At 40.4% G+C, this 26800-nt stretch overlaps 1 protein-coding gene across 2 annotated transcripts in view; it reads right to left on the minus strand.

Moving 5' to 3' along the window:
* Positions 1-20228: 20228 nt before the first annotated feature.
* Positions 20229-26800, minus strand: part of LOC134611536 (rho guanine nucleotide exchange factor 18-like) — a 119590-nt gene continuing 113018 nt past the window's right edge. Inside the window, exons 18-19 of one of the 2 annotated variants that reach the window (XM_063455494.1) lie at positions 24168-24284; positions 20229-22292 (exon numbers count right to left, since the gene is read on the minus strand). In XM_063455494.1, coding sequence (XP_063311564.1) covers positions 22123-22292; positions 24168-24284 — 287 coding nt within the window. In that variant the 3' untranslated portion in view covers positions 20229-22122. The remainder of the gene's footprint in view (positions 22293-24167; positions 24285-26800) is intronic. The other variant, XM_063455495.1, reaches the window with a different exon arrangement.

Consider the following 26800-nt stretch of genomic DNA (forward strand, 5'->3'; position numbering starts at 1 on the left):
ACTTCCATGGGTATCTGGGTCAGGACCGCACTATTTCCTTGAGAGTGCCCAAAACAGGTCTTTCATGATGAAGTGCACCTCCACCAGTCTGAATAATTTTTCGTAGTGTGGTATTCCCCCCTGGGAAGTGGCGGAGGAGTGGCCGGAGCAACTTTCCTTCAAAATATAATGTTGTCAGGTAGAGGCAGAGTTGTCTGTGGGCGGAAATGTCTTAGAGAAGTAAGGTGCTTTGGCTGGATGCAGTAGAGAATAGAATTAATATCAGGAGGAGCAGGAATTATTAGGACCGGCACTAGAGGTGCCACACCACTGGGGGCTGCCATATTGGAAGTGGCAAGTGGCTGAATAGGGCGGAGTTGCATGGTAAGGGTAGAAAAATGGCCAGGCCATTTGGGCAGATGCCACAGCGGGGCGCGGGTAGGGCGGAGGAAATGGGTAAGGAATAATAAGGGAGGAAGCATATAAAGGATATAGATATGGTGGTGGAGTAGAGGGAGGAATGAGTAGCGGATGGAGCGGGAGGGGGAGAAGGTGGAGTAGGAAGGACAGGAGAAGTAGGAAGAGGAGAAGGTGGAGTAGAGGGAGGAGTAGCAGGTGGAGTAGAGAGAGGAGTAGGAGGAGGAGAAGGTGGAGTAGGAGGAGGAGAAGGTGGAGTAGCAGGTGGAGTAGAGAGAGGAGTAGGAGGAGGAGAAGGTGGAGTAGGAGGAGAAGAGGGTGGAGTAGAGAGAGGAGTAGGAGAAGGTGGAGTAGAGAGAGGAGTAGGAGGAGGAGAAGAGGAGAAGGTGGAGTAGGGAGGAGTAGGAGGAGGAGAAGGTGGAGTAGGAGGAGAAGAAGGTGGAGTAGAGAGAGGAGTAGGAGGAGGAGAAGAGGAGAAGGTGGAGTAGAGAGAGGAGTAGGAGGAGAAGAGGAGAAGGTGGAGTAGGGAGGAGTAGGAGGAGGAGAAGGTGGAGTAGGAGAAAGTGGAGTAGGAGGAGAAGAAGGTGGAGTAGAGAGAGGAGTAGGAGGAGGAGAAGAGGAGAAGGTGGAGTAGAGAGAGGAGTAGGAGGAGGAGAAGAGGAGAAGGTGGAGCAGAAGGAGGAGAAGGTGGAGTAGGAAGGACTGTCTCTGGAGGCGTGGGTTAGGGGGGACTGTAGATGAAGTGGAGGGATCGGTGGAAGGAGTAAGCGGGGGTGGGCAAGTAAGGGAGCAGACAGGTGATGTAGCAGTGGAGGATACATCAGAAATCAAGACTAGGTAGAAATTAGGAGGCAGGTAGGATTCTCTTCCGCTATGGAGGCTGCAAATAGCCCATGTACAACAACTATTAACTGACCCTATGCTTTCCCTAGAGAAAAACAATAAAAGGCTAACATGCTCATCTTGTCTGAACAGGCCTCGAACGCTTCACTCCGTGGGTGTCCCGCAGTGGCTAACCCACTACATCTCCCACACCAGACTTGTGCCCGTGGAGACAGACGCTATCCCTTACTCTTGTTCTTTATTTTATTTATTTATTTCTAACATCTCAAAATATAATTCTTACATACATCACAAATATACATTATCACAATTTTATGTCTCGCAAAATGGATAAAACTTATTCTACTCTTCACTGATAATGTATTTTTAAAACATACAAAATAGACAAATAACATTGTCTTCTGCGAAATAAATGAAAAAGATAATGGAGATTTTGTTAAGCTTTATAAACAGCTATACATTAATTCACCTTTCTTGTTTTTCAGTTTCTGGCTGTTAATGACAATGTACAATGTAATAGAGCAGCAGGAAATGCTAGCAGAATGCTTGGGTTGCATAGGGAGAGGTATTAGCAGTAGAAAGAGGGAAGTGCTCATGCCATTGTACAGAACACTGGTGAGACCTCACCTGGAGTACTGTACACAGTACTGGAGACCATATCCTCAGAAGGATATGGATACCTTAGAGAGAGTTCAAAGAAGGGCTACTAAACTGGTTCATGGATTGTAGGATAAAACTTACGAGGAAAGGTTAAAGGATCTTAATATGTATAGCTTGATGGAAAGACGAGACAGGGGAATATGATAAAGGCATTTAAATACATAAAAGGAAACAACACAGTAAAAGTGGAGACTATATTTAAAAGAAGGAAAACTACCACAACAAGAGGACAGTCTTAAAATAGAGGGACAAAGGTTTAAAAATATCAGGAAGTATTACTTTACTGAGAGGGTAGTGGATGCATGGAATAGCCTTCCAACTGAAGTGGTAGAGGTTAACACAGTAAAAGAGTTTAAGCATGTGTGGGATAGGCATAAGGCTATTCTAACTATAAGATAATGCCAGGGACTAATGAAAGTATTTATAATACGGGGCAGACTAGATGGGCCGAATGGTTCTTATCTGCCATCACATTCCATGTTTCTATGTAAAGCACTTGCTGCTAGTAACAGATCTAGAATCAATACACTATAATGCCCAAAGTCTCAACTTCTATGCATATGCAATAATAAAATATCTGGGCTTACATCAAAAATTATGTTAGTCAGTCTTTAATCTTGGAGGCAAACATTATCCAACAAAGACAGATTGGAACACACTCCCACCTTATCCATTTGTTAATAGTTAGGCTTATAATGTTTACTGGTTCCTTTTCAATTAGATCAAAACATTTTGAGACCAATCCTTAATTGTATTACCATTAAATTAAATTATTGAAACTCTCTAGCTTTTCCCTTTAGTAATTATAACTTTCCTGTTCATAATATGTGGGATTCAAGGAAAATAGCATGTCTTAAGATAGGATGAGCATGATAGGAGTAGGTCTTATGATCCAGGCAGCCATGAAGTGACACGATATAAGGGCGGAAATGACTTCACTGATATGGTAAGGGCAGAAGTAAGGGCAGGAGTGATGTCACTTAAGGACAACCTTCTTTTGTACTAGGGGCCATTTTCTTTTAGGGCGTTTCAACATTACACTATATTCTAGCCTAATAAAATAAATCAGAGAAGCAACATTCTGTTCGGCAAAATGAAATACTAAACTATGGACAGACTTGACGGATTAAATAAGACAGTTGAAAACAACATACATCTAACAGCCCGTAAAGCTGTCTCTAGAAACATATACTTCAAGGTAACATGATGCAAAATAAACTCACGGAATACAACCAATCTCCCCCATCACTAATTCCATTTCTAATTCTTATCGGTAGCTATGCATAACTTTCACTGAAGAGACAAATCTGAATCGCAAGCATGCCACCCCCCGCACCTCCGCACGGAGACCAGAAGCAAGAGAGAGAGAGGAGGAGGGAGGGAGGGGGAGAGAGACAGACGAGAGAATCTACAGGCATAAGATTTAACCATGTCACTGCTGTACAGTAACAAGACAGAAGGATAGTTACATTACAATTATTGCAAGCAAAGGGGCACAAAAACACAAAACACAAAAACACAAAATACAAAAACCCCACAGCATTTAAGATTGGGGTAGGGTGGGGACCAGGGATGGTGACCGTGGTCAGCTACATTTCGGTCATTACTGACGGGATGATGGGAGTGGTCACCTCCTGGACGCCATGACAGGGCTCTGGCTGGGAGAGCCTTCCAGTAACACAATTATTATGATATACATACATTCTTAACCCTTTGTGATCTAGTTCTTCCTCAACCCAACCTTCCTGCTGAATAGCTCTTGCTACTCTGTACCAGCAAAGCATTATCTGTAAGCTTGCCTTTCTTCTCTGTTAGTAATCTGCGCCAGCTCTCTGGCTGTAATCTACCACATGAAGGTACAGAAATTCTACACACTTTAGCAATCTTTTCAACTCCCTTAACCATCTCTTCACCCTCTCTGTCTTCAACTAGATCACACGCTAACCAGCCCTTACTGGGCTTATCTAACCCCTGTCTCATTCCCCCCTATAAAAGAAAAAGAGAAAGAAAATTAAACAGAGTGTCTACAATGCTCGATTGCCACTTGAGGGTGGGTCCCCACGTGCGTCTTCCCAAAACGTAGACTAGTCACTTATTCCGCCTACCCGAGGTAGCCACGGATTGGAGCGAGGTGAGAAGTGTGTGACCAATCACTTCTCTCACAAAGAGAAATAGGAGGGGAAAGTGTAAATAACACAGGAAGTATAGTAAAAGTAAAAAGTGAAAGTAGAGACAGACACAGGAGTTTGAATGACTCCCAATTAAGACAACAATTCAATTGAAATACAGTGCATGCATCACAGTTCAAATAAATTCAACAATAATCCCTTTCCTTTACTCATGTGACCAAAGCCACCTCCCTCAACCTCGTGTCCCCGCTCGGAGAATGACTTCCTCAAGTCTCACTACCAGCGGCCACGGAAAACAGCTAACACCGGCCCGAGATCCGTAAGCCTCCCCCGTTACAGTGGTCCATTAAGTGTGACCACCACGTTCCTCACCCTCGTAGCGCCCCTACGGACCCAACCGTAAGTCTCACTACCACGTGGTGATGGAGACAGCAATGTCTGCCCGAATCCACACACCACAAATAAACCTGGAATACCACCAGCCTCAGCGCTCGAGGCTGGAGGATACAATCTCTCTGCAAGCAGAGCAATGTGCACAATGAGGCTAGCTAGGCTATCAAAGTGACACCATGGGGAATCCCCAGGAAGCAGTGAGTCTACACCCTTCCACAGACTCCCCCCACCTCTTTTTCCTTACTGCTGCCCAGCACATAAAAGAGGTAAACAGGCAAAAGAAGACCCCCAGGAAAACTTCCACAGGTCCACCCCCCTTTTTCCCTACAGCCACAGCCACGTGGCTCCTAAAAGGGGTAAACAGGCAACAAAGGACCCCCAGGAAAACTTCCACAGGTCCACCTCCCTTTATCCCAAAAGGGGCAAACAGACAAACACTCCACCCGGGCACTTAAGCTAAAGACAGACCAATACAAACACACCCAGGCAACAGATAGTCAAAATGCAGGTAAAAAGTATTAACAAATAAGGTATAGGTTCTCTGGGCAAGATATTACCTGTCTTTGATGTCCTCTTGGCAGCAGTCACAGACACTGGGACAGATATCCAAACAGGTGCACTATATACATAAACAATATGCAACAGTGCCAGTGCGTAGCGCTTAATAATAGTCACTTACTCCCCAGCTGTTTTCTTTTAGGGGTATGTAAGATATTCGGGTATTCTTTACTTTGAATGCAGTATGCTCCTCAAAAAAAGCAAAGAGAAAACAGGGAAAACTCGCCCTGGTGTTGAAATCCTTATGATAATTGTGTATAAAATCGAATAAAGGTGAAGATTGCTTCTCACCTGGATCAGAGCCTGTAACCTGGCTCTGAGTGTAATAGCCTGTGAGTCCTTTTAATGGGATGACTCCTTCCCTCTTTAGCAGGATAGAAGATGTACCAGGTGTATGTTAAACATTAAAACTTTTATTCTACAAATGGTTAAAATCTTAAAATACATACATAACACTGGTATCAGTATGTATTTTAAGATTTTAACCATTTGTAGAATAAAAGTTTTAATGTTTAACATACACCTGGTACATCTTCTATCCTGCTAAAGAGGGAAGGAGTCATCCCATTAAAAGGACTCACAGGCTATTACACTCAGAGCCAGGTTACAGGCTCTGATCCAGGTGAGAAGCAATCTTCACCTTTATTCGATTTTATACACAATTATCATAAGGATTTCAACACCAGGGCGAGTTTTCCCTGTTTTCTCTTTGCTTTTTTTGAGGAGCATACTGCATTCAAAGTAAAGAATACCCGAATATCTTACATACCCCTAAAAGAAAACAGCTGGGGAGTAAGTGACTATTATTAAGCGCTACGCACTGGCACTGTTGCATATTGTTTATGTATATAGTGCACCTGTTTGATTATGTTTCAATAGGATTGGAGGGTTCCTATTTGTGTGTGTGAGCTGCTACACCAAGAGCACTTTTTTTGGAAATTGTTTTAAGCGCCTATTTAGCACAGATCACTTTGTGAATTTGTTTACTACTGGGACAGATAAATCAAAGGGGAAAAGGAACATACCGGGGCTGCTGCAGTCTCCACCGTGTACTGAGAGGTGATCAATCTCCTTCCTTCCCCCAGAATTCATCCACCCAGGTCTTCTTGGACGGCTGCCAGATAGGTCATAACCCAAAGCTCCACGTTGGATGCGCCAATTGACATAGATTATTTTAAGCAAACAAATATGTTTGAATGACTATCTGTTCCTGTCCAAATCTGAGATGATTAAATTGCGTATACGCAGAAGTAAATTCACACTGACACATGGAGTTCAGGTTAAAAGAACTTCAGAAAATTTAATGGCATCTGGTTAAAAAGCGGGTATGCAGACCCTTTTAAAGGCAATATTACATCATCATAGAATATCAAGATAACAACAAATAAACATCATTAATTGGTCTATGTGTTAAGTGGTAAGTTAAATGCCCTCCCATCTATATTATTAATTGGCTCAAGTACTAAGTGGTCAGTTAGGCATCCTCCCATCATGAACTGTCGTCATCTCTTACAGGGATGGGACATAAGATTTAGGCGCCATTGTTGATTAGCACGAGGCTCGCTCGATGGGAGGGGGAATCTGGCAGCCAGCCATTTTGAGTACTTGGCACTGTTTAGCTTCGAGGTTAGTTTCAAGGCTTTTTAGTAAATGAACATTTCATTAGTGCAGTTTCTCGTGACCTAACTATGGCATACATTGTTACATATTACAGGAACTTGATAATTCCGGTGTTAGTCATATTCTTCTAGAAAATACATTCTCTGTCTAATATTCTAAATGCTGTTAGGAAAATCTGTCATATAATGAAGTTAGATGGAGTTAATGGATAAATTTAATACAGGTTTTAATAATTCTACAACATCTGTATGCGTATCTTTAAGAGATTGAATCTGAAATTCTGTATGATCTTGTTTTTCTTCTATTGTTTGAATTTGAGTTAGCACCTTAGAGATATCATTTTTAAGATCGATAGAGTTTTCTTGAATCTCTTTTTATATTTCTTTCAAGGTGTTATCTAACAGTGATTTTATTATTTCTATGGTGATAGTAACTGGTTCTGCGGACGACGGCGTCATTGATATAAAGGAGTCTAGAGAAGGATCTTCGCTGGTCTCGAGTTTTTTGAGGGGAGAAAAATGTGGAGAGTCTCTTTTCTTGTTTTGACGGTTTCTTTTCCATTTTTGATGTAACTTTAGATTCCTGCGAGCGTTTAGAAGCCATTTAAAAGAGAGGGGAAGGGAAGAGAAAAAAAAATGGAGGGAGGGGAAACTATCTCTCTTTAGCTTATTCTTTAAGTTCAAACTTATTTTCCAGGCTTCTTTGCTTTTTCATACCAGAATTACGTTTCTGAGCTTCTCCTTCACTCAACTTTCCACTCACTTTCTTTCTTCTCTCGTCTTTCTCCAATTCTTTTTAGCAATTTAGCCAATTTAACAGTTTAGCAATTTAGTTCCTTTCAGCTCTTGCTCTTACTCTCTTTGTTCTCAAGAAATCTCTTTTGGAGGCTGTCAAAATTGTATGAGGAGCATCCGTATAGCTAGTTATTAGGGTGTAGGGGATATAGGGAGTATGTACATAGAGAAAAGATAATATTAAAAAGTAAATAAAAAAAGTTTGTATTTCTTCTCTATGTCTCTTTATTTCCTTTTCTGTATCGATTTCTTTTTGCTTGTCTTCACTTAATTGTGGTTATATTCTTTCTTTCAGCTCTTGTTTCATTTCATATTCCTTCTAATATATACATTTTCCCTTTCTTCTCTCCTTCCTTCTGCTCTTCCTCCAATTATTATATTATTTATATTGTATTTGTATTTTTTGCATATTGTATTTTAAATACCTTTGTGGAAGATAATTGCTCCTTTAGTTTGTCCTCCGGTAGGGTCGAGAGACAAACAGCACGGCACTAAAAGAGGTCGGTATACAGGAAGTCCCCTTGTTCACTCCGCCATTGACGGCAGCAATCCTCACTGGGCAAGCCTGTTTCCTCAAATTGCCCATGCGGGTATCATCGATAGGCACTAACAAAGGAGGTAATTTAAAACGTGAATCTCTATATGAGGTAAGTGAAAGGTACTTGAGCCGGAATATCCGTTTAGTATATTTTTAGTCCAAGCGGTATTTTGTATGGCATGGTATCGTGTTACTGCTTCCTCTCACAGGTCCGCTCCAGCGGCTCCCTCCCCCTTACGGCACGCACACCTTCCGGTTTACGTCATCACGTGTCTGCAGTGCCATTTTTATGACACGTGTGCTCGCACAGCACCGCTGCAGAAAATCAGCCATAGAGATTTTATTTAATGTATAGTAGTATTAAAAAAACAAAAAAACATTTGCTACCTGCACCTCTCAAACTCTGCAACACACGCACATAGAACTCCACACACGCACAGCACCCCACTCACATAGCACTCCACACACAGCACCACACACTCACATAGCACTCCACACACACACAGCACTCCACACACGCAACACCCCACACTCACACTGCACCCGTACACACACGCAACACCCACACTCACACTGCACCCGTACACACACGCAACACCCCACACTCACACTGCACCCGTACACACAAACACATACACTGCACCTTTCACTGCAGTATGTGTGTATTAAGCAGTCTGTATGTATTTAGCAGTGTGTGTGTTCATTTAGCAGTCTGTATGTATTCAGCAGTCTGTGTGTGTTTGTATTCAGCGGACTGTGTGTATGTATTTAGCACTCTCTATGTGTACTCAGCAGTCTGTCTGTGTGTACTCACTGCTTTGCCTGAGGGCCCATAATGTTGTTAAGATGGCACTGGTGTCTGTCAGTAAGTGTGTGTATAAGTGCATGTGTATATTAATAAGTGTGTAATTGAGTATGTATCTGTCAGTGTTTGTGTGTCTGTCAGTGTGTGTCAGCGAGTGTGTCTGTCAAGTAAGTGGTTGTCTGTCATTGAATGTGTGTGCTTTCCTGTCAGTGAGTGTGTGTCTGTCAGGGTTTGTGTGTGTGTTATTGAGAGTGAGCGCCAGTGTGTCTGTCAGCAGGGCCAGCCTTTGGGCTGTGCAGTCACGCAGGGTGCCATGACAACAGAGGTGCACGGCGGCTAACAAAGCTCGCAAGTTGGGGACACCAGCATATTCCCTGATGGTCCACTGGTGCGCACCAGCAGTAGGTGCAGTCAGATCATATCCTCTCCCTCGTGGTTCCGGTGCTTAGTTAGTGAGTCAGAGCACAGGCTCAGAGATTTTCAGCATGCGCTCTGACAACATTGAAAGTCGGAGCTGCGAAGGAGTGGGTATGGCAAAGAGCAATTGATTAGCATAATATCAATATCCGTTATAAAACTAGGAAAAGGTGGGCATGGATGGTGAGCTGATTTAGTGGTGCAATGGGCCACTTGACTAGATTTGCCCCCAGGCCTAAGGCTGCAAACCCTACCCTGACCCCCCTCCCTCTCATATCACCCCCCTCTCACCATCACCTCCCTGTCACCATCAACCCCCCTCCCTCACCATCAACATCAGCCCCCCTCCCTCAGCATCAACTCCCTCTTCCTCTCACCATCACCCCCTCTCCCTCTCATAATCACCCCCTCTCCCTCTCATCAACACCCTCCCTCCCTCTCATCATCACCCCCCCCATACACACAACACACTTCAAGCAGCTAGAATTAAGCAGATTAATAATTAGTTTGCCATAAAATTACAAATGCTGTCTAGTGCCTATAGTGAGAGCTAGCATATAACATACGAAGATATATATAACGTAATAAACAAAAGTAGCCTCAATCGTCGAGTCCCAGAGTTTCTCACCAGGACCCAGAATCAACTGATATCAGGCGCTCCAGCTGCACCGGGACACTCCAGAGCCTTATACCATTGACTTCCAGGGTGTTACAAGCTTTGGAAAGCAGGTATGTAGCCGTAAATAGCCATTTTCCTTAGAAGCTATAGTGACTTGCTATAGTGACTTGCAGCCTGCTAGCATGGCCGCCCAGCCCTGCCATATATAGGATCGCGACTGCCGTCAGGGGAACGGCGGGGACCCTGTGAGTACAAAGGACAGCGTTTAGAGCCACCCCAAAAAGAACGGCATAGAACGCTCACCGTCCTTAAGGGGTTAATCATCTAAAACAAATATTCATTACCTCACCTATATTGATCACTCGGGCATTCCATATTATTAGGAAGAAGGTGCGACTGAAACACCTACAAGAGTTTCTACAGGGACTGAGTGATAATGGCTCCTGTTCCATACTTCTCTTGTTACTCTTCTCTCTCAGAAAGGAATTATGATGTAGGAGAGAGAGAATTACTCACTAGTAAACTTGCTTTAGAAGAATGGAGACACTTGTAAGAAGGTTCCTGCCACACATACGCAGTAACCTCCTAATACTTTCCTACAGGAAAGCATTGGATTAGCTGAGATCATTGATCTCAATGATTTCAGCCAAAGAGGCAGAGCTTCAGCAAGCAGACAGGCGCTATTAGGGAGGAAAGGTAAGTAAACTACCTTTTTAACCCTGGCTGCACTGGTACAGTAACTAGAGCAGTATAGCATTAAGAATACATATGTTTTCATAAAGCTATAATGTTCCTTTAACACACTCATCTCACATTCCAGTGGACCAACACTTTCATTCTTAACCTTTTTCGCAATATTGTACTTTAATTTTTTAATTTTTAATGATTGGTCTTGCTCTGTTAGGCTTTGAGCTTTTCGGTTTCTAGTTTAGCCCATCTAATTGCCTTTTTGCAAGCCCTACTGGAATGCTTAAATTTGTTATAGGATACTATAGAACCCTCTGATTTTAATGTTTCAAATGCACTTTTCTTATCGTTTATTATTTGACTGACTTTTACTAAGCCATATTGGTTTTAATCTGCTTCTTTTATATTTGTTTCTCAATGGTACATTTAAAGAAATGCATTTTTATAGAAAGACCTTCCATTTATCTTCTGAGCTTTTCCCAGTGAATAGTTCCTGATAGTCAATTTGTTTTAAAGATGCCCATATCTAATTGAAATTGGCCTTTTTAAAATAAAGGCATTTTTGTACAATTTATTTTTTATTATTCTGAAATTATGCCATATTATGGTCCATAATGTTTGAAAATAGGTCAACCCATGCCAATAATTATACCAAAAAGACTTCCACATTCTCACCTGTATCATCAAATAATGTTTCTTTAACACTTGACTTACATAGATACATAGCTGAAAAGAGACTTGCATCTATCAAGTTCAGCCTTCCGCACATTTGTTTTTTTGCTGTTGATCCAGAAGAAGGCACAAAAACCCAGTTTGAAACACTTTCAATTTTGCATCAAACTCCTTCTTGACCCCAGAATGGCAGTCAGATTAATCCTTGGATCAAGACGCTATTACCCTACATTGAATCCATGAATATTCAGTTTTTGCAAGTATGCATCTAGTTGCTCTTTGAACATCTGTATGGACTCTGATAAAACCCTTTTGAGGTAGAGAATTGCTCATCCTTACTGTTCTTACAGTAAAAAAAAAAAAAAATCTTTTATTTGCCTTAGACGAAATCTCTTTTCTTCCAGCCTAAATGCATCACCTTGTGTCCTATGTAAAGTCTGGTTTGTGAATAGATTTCCACACAATGGTTTGTATTGGCCCCGTATATATTTGTATAATGTTATCATATCCCCTCTGAGGCGACGTTTTTCTAAACTAAAGAGGTTTAAATTTGTTAACCTTTCTTCCTAGCTTATATGTTTCATTCCTTTTATTAATTTTGTAGCGCGCCTCTGCACGTTTGCTAATGCCATAATATCCTTCTTTAGAACAGGTGCCCAGCATATTCAAAATGTGGTCTAACCAGTGATTTATAAAGAGACAAAATTATATTCTCAACCCGAGAATGAATGCCCTTTTTCATGCATGGCAGTACCTTACTGGTCTTAGCCACTGCTGATTGACATAGAATGTGACGGCAGATAAGAACCATTCGGCCCATCTAGTCTGCCCAGTTTTCTAAATACTTTCATTAGTCCCTGGCCTTATCTTATAGTTAGGATAGCCTTATGCCTATCCCACGCATGCTTAAACTCCTTTACTGTGTTAACCTCTACCACTTCAGCTGGAAGGCTATTCCATGCATCCACTACCCTCTCAGTAAAGTAATACTTCCTGGTATTATTTTTAAACCTTTGTCCCTCTAATTTAAGACTATGTCCTCTTGTTGTGGTAGTTTTTCTTCTTTTAAATATAGTCTCCTCCTTTACTGTGTTGATTCCCTTTATGTATTTAAATGTTTCTATCATATCCCCCCTGTCTCGTCTTTCCTCCAAGCTATACATGTTAAGATCCTTCAACCTTTCCTGGTAAGTTTTATCCTGCAATCCATGAACCAGTTTAGTAGCCCTTATTTGAACTCTCTCTAAGGTATCAATATCCTTCTGAAGATAGGGTCTCCAGTACTGTGTACAGTACTCCAAGTGAGGTCTCACCAGTGTTCTGTACAATGGCATGAGCACTTCCCTCTTTCTACTGCTAATACCTCTCCCTATACAACCAAGCATTCTGCTAGCATTTCCTGCTGCTCTATTACATTGTCTGCCTACCTTTAAGTCATCAGAAATAATCACCCCTAAATCCCTTTCCTCAGATGTTGAGGTTAGGACTCTATCAAATATTTTGTACTCTACCCTTGGGTTTTTACGTCCAAGATGCATTATCTTGCACTTATCCACATTAAATGTCAGTTGCCACAACTCTGACCATTTTTCTAGTTTACCTAAATCATTTTCCATTTGGCTTATCCCTCCTGGAACATCAACCCTGTTACATATCTTAGTATCATCCGCAAAAAGACACACCTTACCATCAAGACCTTCTGCAATATCACTAATAAAAATATTAAAGAGAATGGGTCCAAGTACAGATCCCTGAGGTACCCCACTGGTGACAAGCCCAAGCTTCGAATATACTCCATTGACTACAACCCTCTGTTGCCTGTCACTCAGCCACTGCCTTACCCATTCAACAATATTCGAATCCAAACTCAAAGATTGTAGTTTATTGATAAGCCTTCTATGTGCAACAGTGTCAAAAGCCTTACTGAAATCTAAGTAAGCAATGTCTACTGCACCACCCTGATCTATAATTTTAGTTACCCAATCAAAAAAATCAATAAGATTAGTTTGGCATGATCTCCCTGAAGTAAACCCATGTTGTCTCTGGTCTTGAAATCCATGTGTTTTTAGATGTTCAACAATCCTATCCTTTAACATGGTTTCCATCACTTTCCCCACTACTGAAGTAAGGCTTACTGGCCTATAGTTGCCCGACTCCTCCCTATTACCTTTCTTGTGAATGGGCACAACATTCGCTAACTTCCAATCTTCTGGGACTACTCCTGTTTTCAATGATTGGTTAAATAAATCTGTTAATGGTTTTGCTAGTACACCACTAAGCTCTTTTAATAGCTTTGGGTGTATTCCATCAGGTCCCATTGACTTATTTGTCTTTACTTTTGACAGTTGAAATAGAACCTCTTCCTCTGTAAACTCACGTGTAATAAATGACTCATTTATCCTTTTTGTTAACAGAGGTCCCTTTCCTTCATTTTCGTCTGTAAATACCGAACAAAAATATTCATTGAGGCAGTCAGCTAGACCTTTATCCTCATCTACATACCTTCCTTCTTTTGTTTTTAATCTAACTAATCCTTGTTTTACTTTTCTTTTCTCATTTATGTATCTAAAAAAAGTTTTGTCCCCCTTTTTTACTGACTGTGCTATTTTCTCTTCTGTGTGGGATTTGGAAGCTCTTATAACTTGCTTAGCCTCTTTCTGCCTAATCTTATAGGTCATTCTGTCTTCCTCACTCTGGTTTTTTTTATAATTACTAAATGCTAACTTTTTGTTTTTTACTATTTTGGCCACATCTGCGGAGTACCACAGTGGTTTCTTGAATTTTTTGCTTTTACTGACAAGCCTAATGCAATTTTCTGTTGCCTTCAGTAGTGCAACTTTTAAATAATCCCATTTATTTTGGACTCCATATAAATTGCTCCAGTCTGATAATGACTCCTTTACACATATTCTAATTTTAGAAAAGTCTGTTTTTCTAAAGTCTAAAACTTTTGTTTTTGTGTGGTGTGACTCAGTCACTGTTCTTATATTAAACCACACTGACTGATGATCACTGGATCCTAAACTTTCACCTACAGTAATATCTGATACCAAATTTCCATTTGTTAACACTAAATCTAGTATGGCCTCTTTACGAGTTGGCTCCTCAACGACTTGTTTTAGAGACAATCCCAGTAGGGAGTTTAGAATATGTGTGCTCCTGGCACAAGTAGCTATTTTTGTTTTCCAATTCACATCAGGAAGATTAAAGTCACCCATGATGATAACTTCCCCCTTCATTGTCATTTTAGCTATTTCTTCAACTAGTAGATTATCTAACTCTTCAATTTGTCCTGGGGGCCTATAAATCACACCTACACGAGTTACTGTGTGATTACCAAATTCTAACGTAACCCAAACGGACTCTATGTTCGCCTCACTAACCTTTATTAGGCTAGATTTTATGCTATCCTTTACATACAGGGCCACCCCTCCCCCTTTCTTGCCTTCCCTGTCTTTTCTATATAAAGAGTACCCTGGTATTGCTATGTCCCAGTCATTTTTCTCATTATACCATGTCTCGGTAACAGCGACTAAATCTACACTATCAGTTGCCATTATTGCCACAAGTTCATGTATCTTATTCCCTAAACTGCGAGCATTTGTAGACATGACTCTAAGCTTATCATTTTTTAACACACTTGCTACAGGCACCTTCTGTCCTTGTTTTGGGGGACAATTGGATTGATGTTTTATCACCCTTTTGCCCCCCCCTCCTAGTTTAAAAACATCCTAGCAAAACCTCTGAACTGCTCACTGAGAACATTTGTTCCCTTTTGAGAAAGATGCAAACCATCTTTTTTGTACAGTTTATTTCCATTCCAAACAGAGCTACCATGAGCAATAAAGCCAAATCCTTGCTCCCGACACCATTTACCAAGCCACAAGTTAAAGTCCCTAATACGCATCCGCCTGTCGTTCTGAGTGTTATGCACAGGCAGAACATTGCACATTGTTGCATAGTTTGTTGTCTATAACAATTCCCAAGTGCTTTTTCGTGTGTTATCCCTAATTCGCTTCCATTGCTTGTGCATTCTTTACGCCAAAGTGCATAACTTTGAATTTTCCAAAATTTAATTTCATCCGCCATTTGAGTGCCCAGTCCCCCAATCTATCAAAATCCCTCAGCAGCAAAGTAATATTTTGCTCACATTGTATTACTTTACAGAGTTTTGTGTCATCTGCAAACACTGAAACAGCATGACTTATTTATTTATTTTGAATTCTTTATTTTTCTGTGCATATGCTTGTAAGCTGGCAGCTAGTGCCCTAGGTCTTCTTGGGTTTGGTCTGAGGTTGGTGCTTTAATGCCCCAAGCTATCGTTGCTTGAGTGAACCCTGTTACCCCGGGTGTGTGGGGGAGAGGGGAGAGAGTCTAAGGGAGCCATAGAAAGTTTGGAATGAAGGTGCTGTGAGTGGCTAGTATCAGTGTGGGTGCCCTATAACAAAAAGCCCTGAAAATATCAACAACTTTGAAAACATCTTAACATGTATACGAGTTCAGTCAGTGGGAGGAATTGTTCTGCTGAGAACCTGTGATCTTGTAGCAGGTTGGTATTGTGGCTGCATCAGGTTTTGGCCGCTGCGTTAGCTGCTTTTTCGGCCTGTCTGGGGACGAACAGGACCACTTTTGCGGGGTTCCAGGTGGATGAGTGTGCTGGTGTGATGTTTGTCTCTGCGAGGGTCATGGAGACTATGGGAAGTCCCAGGGTAGGCAGCAGTTCTTTTGCCCCCTGTATGTCCTGTAAGTTGGAGGCAGTGTGCACAAACCTCTCCAGCTGTATTGGACATTTTTCTGGCATAGAAGAGCCGTGAAGGGCTGGAGCGAGCGTTGCCATGCCGGAATGGACCCTGACAGGTTGGCATGAAAAGAGAGCTGCATGTTCTCGAACGGTATGGTGAGCAGTTCCGTGTGGCTTGCATCACCGCTGTTTTGTCCCTGGGGTTTTGGAAGCGTACCAGGAGGTTTTGCAGGGCCGTGACTGCTCGTGGCAACCAAAACATTCTCTCTATAGGCACTTGCCTGGCTTGCTTGGGATGTAGGAGTGCCTGCAGGAGTCTCCGTAGTACATGTGGTAGTTCGGTCTCCGGTATTTCCTCTCCGATACCTCGGATTCAGGCTGCGCCTCTGATCCTCCAGTGCCGCAATGCGTTGCTCATTGTTTCAGCTCTTGCACAGCTTGCTGCAGGAGTTGTGATTGTTGCGTGTTTTGACGTGAGTCAGCCTCCAGTGTGCCCAGGCGACCAGTCAGACCCTGCAGGTCCTTGCGCAGTTGGGCCATGTCGGCCATTGTGAGTTGGAGCCCTGCTAGTAGTTCCTTCATGGTCACCGGAGAGGAGTCCGGTCACGGGGGAGTCTGGAGAGGCGCTATCCCAGTAGGTGAGTAGTACTCCGCTTCAACCCCAGTTGTGAAGTCGTCGGAGACATCAGAGCAGTAGTCATTGTAGGTGGCCATGTTTGGGCCCTGGGCGCTGGTTTCCAGAGGTCGCCGATGCTTAGGTTTTGCCACGGATTATCGGGCTTGGGCTTTTTGGTTTTTCGGCCCATGTCGGTGTCAGCAGTTCGCGGGTCAGTTTGGTGCCGGTTTCTTTGGGATGGGGCTGTGTTTGCGGGCTCAGATAGCTTGTTTTTTGCGGAGCTCGTGTGGCGTGCGGCCATTCAGGTCAATTGCTTGGCTCCGCCCCCCAAAACAACATGACTTTTAATGCTTTTTTTCAAGACTTCAATTTGAGTTTAATATAAAGACATAACCCCCCCTTCTAATTTGTCTGTCCTTCCTAAATAATGTATATTAATTTAAATTAATAGCACAATAAAGTATTTCATCCCACCTAGTCTCAGTAATCACAATTATGTAATACTGCTCCTGGAGAGCTCACCTAAGGAATTGGTTCTGAAAAGTGTTCTGAAAAATTGGAAGTGGAGGGTGGGATATGTACTGCGCCGATCAAGATACTGGCAGGTAGAGGAGAGTACTTTAAATACTCCCGGCTCCAGCCTCAAAGAAGCAAATGCCTTGGTTTCCTCTTCCCTCCTCCTTAATCAGACACTGCTATACATTGGAACGTTTCAATTAGTTGATGGCCAGTATCTTAGGCAATAGAAGTTATTAATAGAAGCTTTAAACGAGATAGCTGTCACTGCAAGCTAAAACACATGTAAATATTATGTTTTTCATGTTTACTTGCTTCTTCTTTCTTATGCTTTCTATACTTACTAAAGTTGTTCTTGCTTTATTTTGTTCAAACGGGTTTGCTTGCTGGTTAAGAAAAATAATTCTCAAGTGATTCATGTCCGTTTAAGAATGTAATGATGGTCCTTTAGATACCAACAGACCCACTGACAGGGTGTGTACAAGTACAACACTGCTGCCCATGTGCAAGAATACAACAGAGGCGGGAACACCACCTTGCAAGCTTACCAGGATGTGCAAACAAAAGCTGTACACAAGCACATACAAATTAACAAAACATATTTAGATGGACCCTTTTTGTTTGTGGTTTCCCCCCCTTAAGCTCCAGAATCGAACTCCCCTGCATCCTGTATTGTTAATTAATAAGACAACTAAGGCACTACAAAATAGCAATGTTTTACTTTTTTATTGCTAAAATTAAAAGTTTTCAGACAGTGGATTTTTACAAAGGCTGTAAAATCAAAAGTTTATTTTTTTACACAAAGAACACGAAAAAAATTATACAATTTGCCAACTTGATGTTCAACAAAATTATCCTTGTGTAAATATTAAGATTGATACTGCAAAGGTAGTGCATGTTCATGACACACAGTGTGCAAATTTATTACATTTTCAAATATCACCACAATTGTTTTTTAAATATATACAATACCATACATTGATACAGTATTCTACTCTAACATTGTCTTTGTTTAAAGGGATCCTTTAGTGCCAGAAAAACAAACTAGATTTCCTGGCACTATAGGGTAAATAAGTCCCCCCCCCCCCGCACGGCTGAAGGGATTAAAACCCCATCAGACACTTACCTGAATCCAGCGCCGATGTCCCTCGGCGCTGGGTCAGGCTCTGCCCACGCTCCTCCAGTGCTGACTGCAGCCGGCAGGGGAGACGTAATGCGCATGCGCGGCAATGGCCGTGTGCGCGCATTATACCTTCCTTTGGGGAAAATCTGACGCTGGAGGTCCGTGAGAATGTCCAGCGTCAGATAACGGACCAAAAGTCCATTTAGATCCTGGAAGCGCCCCCAGTGGCTGTCTGTTAGACAGCCACAGAGGGCAGGCTTAGAGCTGCAATGTAAACATTGCAGTACACTGGAACTGCAATGTTTCCCATTGCAGCACTAAGTGCAAAAGGGTCACAGCACTGGGTGCCTACAGTGTCCCTTTAACCTGTTGACAGCTGAGTCTTTAGCATACTCCCTGCAGCTTAATTCAGTGTGAGATATGTTTTACTGTATAATGTTAGCCGTTGGGTGTCCATGATATCTAAATGGATAAGTATTTTAAATACTTTGCAGAAATAATGAAAATGATTACGCTTTCAGAAACTGGCAAAGGGGATAAAAATAAATGTAGTTTCTGTACCACCAAAATGAGCATAACATAAGTTTCAATACACTGGAAAAACAGATTCACAAATCAGTTAACTTTTATATTCTCCTGCTGTTAAGCAAAACTTAAACTTAGTTTTTTTTAAAGTTGTGTTTCTTTTTCAAACAGTAGAAATGTCAGTGTTTTTGTTATCACTTTCAATTTGATAAAACTTCTAGTGGAATTTGAGACGTTTTGACAACTTGTCAGTTTATAAGAGCAAGATTGTCATTTCACAGGGATATTTCTTCGTTTTATATTATGTACATCTGCAGTTGGTAATAGTGGAATTTCTGCTCAGCTGCACTTGACGAACATAATGTTCACCTTGACTTGAAGGTTTAAAATTAAATAGGAAGTGCATACTGAACAAATAAAACACCATTTAGTTGAAGGATCCTTAGCTGCCTTTAAAGGTGGTCAACTCCTGCTACTGACATTTTTTTATTATAGTGCTTAAAGGACCACTATAGTGCCAGTAAACAAACTTGTTTTCCTGGCACTATACTATTAATCGGTCCCGCCCCCCCCCCCCCCCCCACCCTCATGGCCCCCCTCCCGCAGGGCTGAAGGGGGAGGAAGGGGTTAAACACTTACTTTTATCTAGCGCCAGGCTCCCTCGGCGGTGAGGACTCTCCTCCTTCTTCCGACTAATCTTCCGACTTCCGCGGCATTCAGTCAGTCCATAGGAAAGCATTTTTCAATGAGACAGCCACTAGAGGCTGGATTAACCCTAATGTAAACATAGCAGTTTCTCTGAAACTGCTATGTTTACAGCTGCAGGGTTAACCCTAGATGGACCTGGCACCCAGACCATTTAATTGAGCTGAAGTGGTATGGTTGCCTATAGTGGTCCTTTAAAGCCACATCAGGCAGGACAGGTTCACGTACATGTGATGTTCAATTTGTTTTCTTTGTACAACTATCATGCCATGTGTATGGCTGGCATATCATGAGTCCCCCCACCCCTCCCCTTTTTTTTTTTTGTTGTCCCAAAATGTCCTTGCTCTAATTTTGTAAACTCTACAATTTTTAAAAAATACAAATATTTAAAAAACACATTTTTGTGTTTAGATTTTTTGAATATCTTATTTAATTCCCTTTTAAATTAAATTTTTAAGACAAAATGAAACCCGATTCCCTCTAAAGCTGACAACATGCTATATGCATAATCTGGACAAAAGTTAAGACTTTTTTTTTTTTTTTGCAGATGCTCCTCAGAGTTGTTTATTTAAATTAAAAGTTATTAGTAAAATAAAACAAATGAGAGGTCCTCATCACATACTTATTTTTGTCTGTATAGGGTCATAATTTAGAAACAAAAAAGAAATCAGATTACGTCCATTAAATATTCATGTTCTGGATATATATATAAAATTTGTTGTCAAAATTACAATTTAAAAGTAAAAGCTCAATTTTTGGCTTTTATATTTACTAAATAATTTTAGTAATTCTGAAATAGTCATATGTCCACTATGAATTATGTGAGTTACTTATTTAAAAGGTGAATACAATACTATATATAGACACCATCTGCAATTTCAGATGTTTATTGGATGTAGAGAAAGACTACTAATAAAAATAAAGAATCCTCAATCACGTGTTTTCAAGAACAATTAGACGCTTCATATTACCTGTGAGGTAAGTGACAGCTGATGGGGCAAATATGAAATATATTTCACTCACCTCATTTTTATTTTTGTGGCCGTTAGAATACTTATGTATTGTGTTCATTGTACACATACACCTGATAAGTAGGGGTAGCATACAAATATCAGATGAAATCCCTTTTCTGAAAGCCAGTGAAACAGAGGCTAGCTTTGCCACCTCTCTGGATGCTTTTCCTCTTATTAGCAAGGACGATCTCTGGTGATTGAAGCTGAAATTTGTAAAAAAAAACAAAAAACAAAAACATATTTCCTGGAAGTGGCACTAATGAGATAATCATTAATCTCAGATGAGGTACAGCAGAGACCGTGTGTTGTATTTGATACAATCTGTGGCACTTAAAAGCTTGAAAGGGCCAGCCTTCCGTGGTAAAAATACAAAAGTAAATTTTTTAAACATTTCTTTTTTTTAATAAAAGTTGCAGTTTTATCTGGGAATATACAATGCTTATGGACTAACAACTATACCTGAATTGTGCTCTTTTTTGATTCTAAAGTGCCTGCTTATTATCAATTTGAAAAAAAAAACAAAAAACATTAACATGTACATCAGATAACATAAATATATAAAGACATGACACTACTACATAAATTCAGCGCCAGAGTTTAAAATGAGAAAAAAACCAAAAAAAAGTTTATAGAATTTATGGCAGGAGGTAGATTTAAAATAAAAGGAAATATAGTTTTCCAATGCAATAAGCATCTAATTTTAAAAAATGTTAAAATTTAGCATTTCTTGAATGTGCTTTCATTAATGGAATTGGTTACAATTCAGGGGTAATGACAGAAGACCAAACACACATTTCATTAAAATCATTTACAAAATAAGTAACGTATACAATGACCATTTTAAAGTCAAATATTACATGCGGTCATCACAGTCATGATATGTCCTGTTTATTAACGTTTTCAACTCCATCCACCCAGCTGAGTGGTTCCATTTTGGAAGGGCATCCTTTTAAAAAAAAAAAAATGTTTTATGACAGACTCTCACTGGTCCTTATAAACACTAGATACTACACTGTTATTAACTTGGCTTGGTCTGCTGAGTGACAGTCTGACTAGTTAAAATAAGAACATTCAGTTCCAGGTAAAACACAATGTTTCTACAACACACTGCATTATAATGACACTTTACATGTCAGTGTGCCCACATTCTGTGACTGAATATGCTTTACATACGACTCTGTTTATGCCAGTTTATGCCATAGCTTCTGTCTTAAATAGATGAATTAAAGCTATATTCTTTGTTTTTTTTCCTTTGGGAGTCTGTTTTTGCCTGGAGAACCCGGAAGGAAATCCGTACAGTGCAAAATGACATGTATTGGTGGACAATTGGAAGATCAAATGCGGCTTACTTACTCATCATGAAAAACAATTAAGGGTTTTAGTTTAAATGTCAACTTTAGTTAAAATCAAGATTGTCCTTCTCTGCAGGTGACGTCCCCTTTACCAGTTAGGTATGTGAGGATTATGCATCAAACATTATGCATCAAACAAGGCAGCATGCTTGACCTCTGAACCTATGAATGATAAACGCAGAATCTAAATCTTCTGTAAGGATACAAGAACAATTTAGTCAAAGGAAACACTTATGATATACACCGTGGTCCAGAGGTGACTGATTGCTTGAATATTGTGGAGTGCAAATTGCCATAATAAAAATTTGAAACATTTTCTTCATAATACGAGCTGATTTATATCTTCAACTGTGGACATATCATGCACATCTTATCTTTACAGGCTGTCCCTTTCGGCTGATTAGAAAAAAATGACTTCTTCTCTGTTTGGTTCATCTTCAGTAGAAGGTGGCGGTGGCGGTGGAGGGAATGGAGGTGGTACCAAAGCCTGAAGTAGGTTAGAGCTGTTCGGTCTGTGTAAACTTGAATAAGGCGGTGATTCGTGAAAGGGTTCAGTCTGCCCTGGATTGTCTGTGTACAAAAACAAAGTCATAATAACAACCAAAGCAGAAAAAGGTAGAGATATGTATTCCTAACACTATAGTGCCCTCTGGTCCACCCCCCAGCATGTAAAGATATAAAGGGTTCAAAAAATTCCAGCGCCCATGTCCCTCGGCGCTGGGTCAATGATCCGCCTCCTTCGCCGAGGGGACCTAATGTGCATGGGCACGGAGCATATTAGGCAGTGCTTTCCGATGGGGATTTCACCGACGTTGGATGTCCTCTTGAAGAGCATGAGGACGTGCAGTGTCGATAAAGAGACTCAGAGTCTCTTGGAATCCCGGAAGCGCCTCTAGTGGCTGTCTCATAGACAGCCTTAAAGCTGAAAGGTAAAGTAATCACTGCAGTTTCTCAAAAACTGCAATGAATTGCATTGCAGGACTAAGTGGGACAGGGACACAGCACATAGATCACTTTAATGACATGAAGTGGTCTAGGTGCCCATAGTTCATTAAAGTAAAGCTTATATGAGGCATATTCTACAATGTATCATCACATTATTAAAGTACCCCTTTATATCAAAACACCTTAATTGAAGAAGACGGAAAGGAGGAGGGGAAAAAAAGAAAATAAAAAGAAGGATATATGTTGTAGACCCTATGTTTACTACCGGTAGGGGGAATGTGTCTGAGCCAGGAACATCTTGTCAAAAGGAACACTATGGGGTCAGGAACACAAACATGTATTCCTGATCCTGTAGTGTTAAAATCACTATCTAGCAGGGCGTTGGCTGAAATTGCCATGGAGGTGGTGCAGGGAGCCAAACAGCATCTCCTCATAGAGATACGTTGAATCAATGCATCTCTATGAGGAAAGTTCAGTGTCTCCATGCAGAGAGTGGAGCAGTGTGCAGCATTGCCTCAGAAAAAACCTCTATTGTCCACTGGAGGCTGTAATGCAAAACCTGCCTTTTCTCTGAAAAAAAAAACTGTGTTTACAGCAAAATGCCTGTTGAGACTGACTACACTCACCAGAACAACTACGTTAGGCTGTAGTTGTTCTGGTGACTATAGTGTCAACTATTCCTATATATATTTTTCATCTTGGTTTTGGATTAGTTTGGTACAAGTATTTTCTAGTTCACCCGTTGACTTATCAACAGTAATACTTTTAATCAATATATTAAATGTTATGTTTTAGTTAAAATTATACTAGCAGGCAATTACTACATTATTGTGTTACTTTCTACTTTCTTGCCTCAGCATCTCAGACCTGTTTTGTTCCTACCCCTTTCCCCATTAAAATATAGTGTCCCTTTAACTTAAATAATATTTTGTGCCATTTGAAAGAAAAAAACAAATCCCATAAAAGTCTAAAACACTTGACTTGCTTGTGCCATATAAGACTGATCCCAACTAAATTGCCAACATGACTCATCAGCACAAGAGATATAACAACTCAGATCAATCGTTTTGTCTTCACTGGGCCTCATTAGTGAGGTGTAGTTGATACAATTCTTAGCACATTGAGCAAGGGTTCCTTGTTTGAGAAAACGGAGAACATGTAAAAACTCTGGTTGTTCCAAACCTCATTTGGCAATAATACAAAGCTAAGTAATAATATTCTAGAGTTTTGGAATATACACAATGTTGTTCTTTTCTCATCGGTATGAGGATGAATGCAAGACAGCAGGTAAAGAAAGGCCAAAACACAAACACCAGAAGACAAACACATCCAAATCTTCAAGTTTTGACACTTTTATAATCCAAACACAATATCGAAATATCAATATTAAAATTATCTGCAGGTATTCCCCATGTCAAATCCCTTACAGCTTACTGGAACTGGAAATATAGATGCTCAAAGGAAATAAATGTGCATGTGTAAAGCAGACTATAGTATCACCTTGCTGGAAGACGGATTGACTAGGCATTGGGCTGGAAACAGCAGACGTTCTACTCCATAGTGTGTTGTCTTCCTTTCCTAAAAACTTAGACTGTGTTGATCTATGGTCCACTGAAGCTGAAGAAAAAAACATGTTCAGAACTCTTATCAAAATGTCAAGTCAGGCCGAACGATCAGAGTTTAAATCCACAAATGACTACATAACATGTGAATGCTGTGCTGCAACTTGAATCTAAAGCACACTTTAGAATACAACTCAGAGAAACCTCTGAAAAGCTACAAATATAGCAAGCATGTGACAGATGTATTCCATTGCCAATTGGAAGTCTACGTTTATTTAGTATTTATTATTTGATAAAGGGACCTTGTATTTGCTGCTTTATATTGAGAAGAACAGAGACTTCCTTGTTAAATGGTCATTCCAGACCCCACACTTTAGCTTGCTGAAAAGCTTTGTGTGAAGAGTGTATTCTCTTTTTTCATTTTGCAAAAATAGAAATTTACTCTTTTATAAATTAACCTGGTTATATCCCCTTGACTTTCCAGCAGACAACAGGTAATGCTACTTCTTAGTTTTGTTAGCTCGATACAGCTGACCTCAAGAGGAAGCAATTGCTCAGAGCACCTGACTTACAAATAATCCTCACTGAGCTGTATTGGAAAGTCTGTGATTGGACAGACAGAAAAAGTCTGGGCGGAGTTAGAAGGGAAGAGACTGCAAAGGCAGCAGACAATAGAACTGCAGGTTTTGCAAAATGATTTTAGATATATACACAATTAAATGCATGCAAGTTTTCATTTGGGATATATCTACTAAACAGAATTTTTAAAAAATAATTTTGTATTTGGGCAGTGCAGTGTCCCCTTAACCCTTTAAGGATGGCAGGCGTGCTATACCGTCCTTCGGGACGCGGTTCTAAACGCCGGCTGGAGGCATAGCACGTCCACGCCGTCCTATGCATTTACCAGTCCACCTGCTGCCGTTCCGGCCCTCCTGGGCCATGTGATTGCAGGGACCTCAAAATCACATGGACGGAATAGCTGTCCATAGCAGTGCCAGCAGGGGGAGTGCCTGGGATGACAGGTAGTCCCCTGCTGCCTGTAATAAATTCAAATAAAGTTTAAACACAGTTTAAAATAAAATAATATATACTTAGATCATATATATATATATTCCAAGTATATATATATATATATATATATATACACATACACTGTCTAAGTGTATTTTAATATTATTCATATCAAAATACACACAGAATGAGATATATATATATAAGTAATAAATGTAGGCTCGCACTCACGGTCTGTAGATAGATAAAATTTCTTGTTTATTTCAATTCATTAAAATATAGTTGCTGCCATCATCGTCAACGTTTCAGCCACTCCTGTGGCTTTCATCAGGACCAATTCAGCATAAAAAATTTTTTATGCTGAATTGGTCCTGATGAAAGCCACAGGAGTGGCTGAAACGTTGACGATGATGGCAGCAACTATATTTTAATGAATTGAAATAAACAAGAAATTTTATCTATCTACAGACCGTGAGTGCGAGCCTACATTTATTACTTATTATAATTTTGTGGCTATGGCTTTGTAAGCACCCGGCATTTTTTCAAGTTTTTGAGTGTGTGTGCTGGGTAACATTGAATATTATATATATATATATATATATATATATATATATATATATATAAAATTAAGAATTAAAATACTGGCACTCGAAGGGTTTCCATAAATAAATCTTCTCTTTTTATTCCATGAACAGTCAACGTTTCAGCTCCACAGAGGAGCTGAAACGTTGACTATTCATGGAATAAAAAGAGAAGATTTATTTATGGAAACCCTTGGAGTGCCGGTATTTTCATTCTTATCTATACTTTAGCAACCAGAGCACCAGGTATTTTACTAATACGTTGGAGTGCAGGAGCGGTTAGAATTATATATATAAAAATAAAAAAAATGTTTTTTGGATTAGGTTTATTACTCTTTTTATATAGTATTCTTTATATATATTATATATATCAGTATATATTTTCACATTATTTATGCATATGACTTGGAGACACTTTCATTGTATTATCCCATTTTGTTATTGTTATATATTTTATGTGGGGTTTTGCATTTATTGTCCTGTTTATTTCTCTTTTAACTTTTATGGCGACAGTTCGCCTGTATTGTGTATTTGTTCTCTTCTGTATAGATCTCTTTTACGTGCGTTATATCACGCTTTGTGGAGGTTATGCTTTAGTGTTTGGAACTCTGTTTCGATCTACGCTTGCGCCAGCTACCCGCCGGACAGCACAGGAAGTACGTCATTGCGTTCCAGGGTGGAACGCACTCCGCCGGTGAACGGCATTAAGGTGAATTACTACGGATATAAGAAGCTCCCTCATTGAAAGATTTACCACATATCCCTGAAGAAGTCCCTTATACTACTTGGACGAAACGCGTCGGATATTGGACTTTGATTTGTTTTTATTTGTATTTTATTATATTTCTTTCTGCTTTTTCATTTGCCTGCAGTCAGAGTTGGAATTTTTCTGGTTTCCAGTTCCACCACGCTGCGGTTTTGTTCCACTTGAAGTGGAGATAGGCCTGTTTACAACTGTCTGTCTGTAAGTGTAATCTAA

Source organism: Pelobates fuscus, chromosome 5, assembly GCF_036172605.1.
Source record: "Pelobates fuscus isolate aPelFus1 chromosome 5, aPelFus1.pri, whole genome shotgun sequence".
NCBI classification, from domain to species: Eukaryota; Metazoa; Chordata; class Amphibia; order Anura; family Pelobatidae; genus Pelobates; species Pelobates fuscus.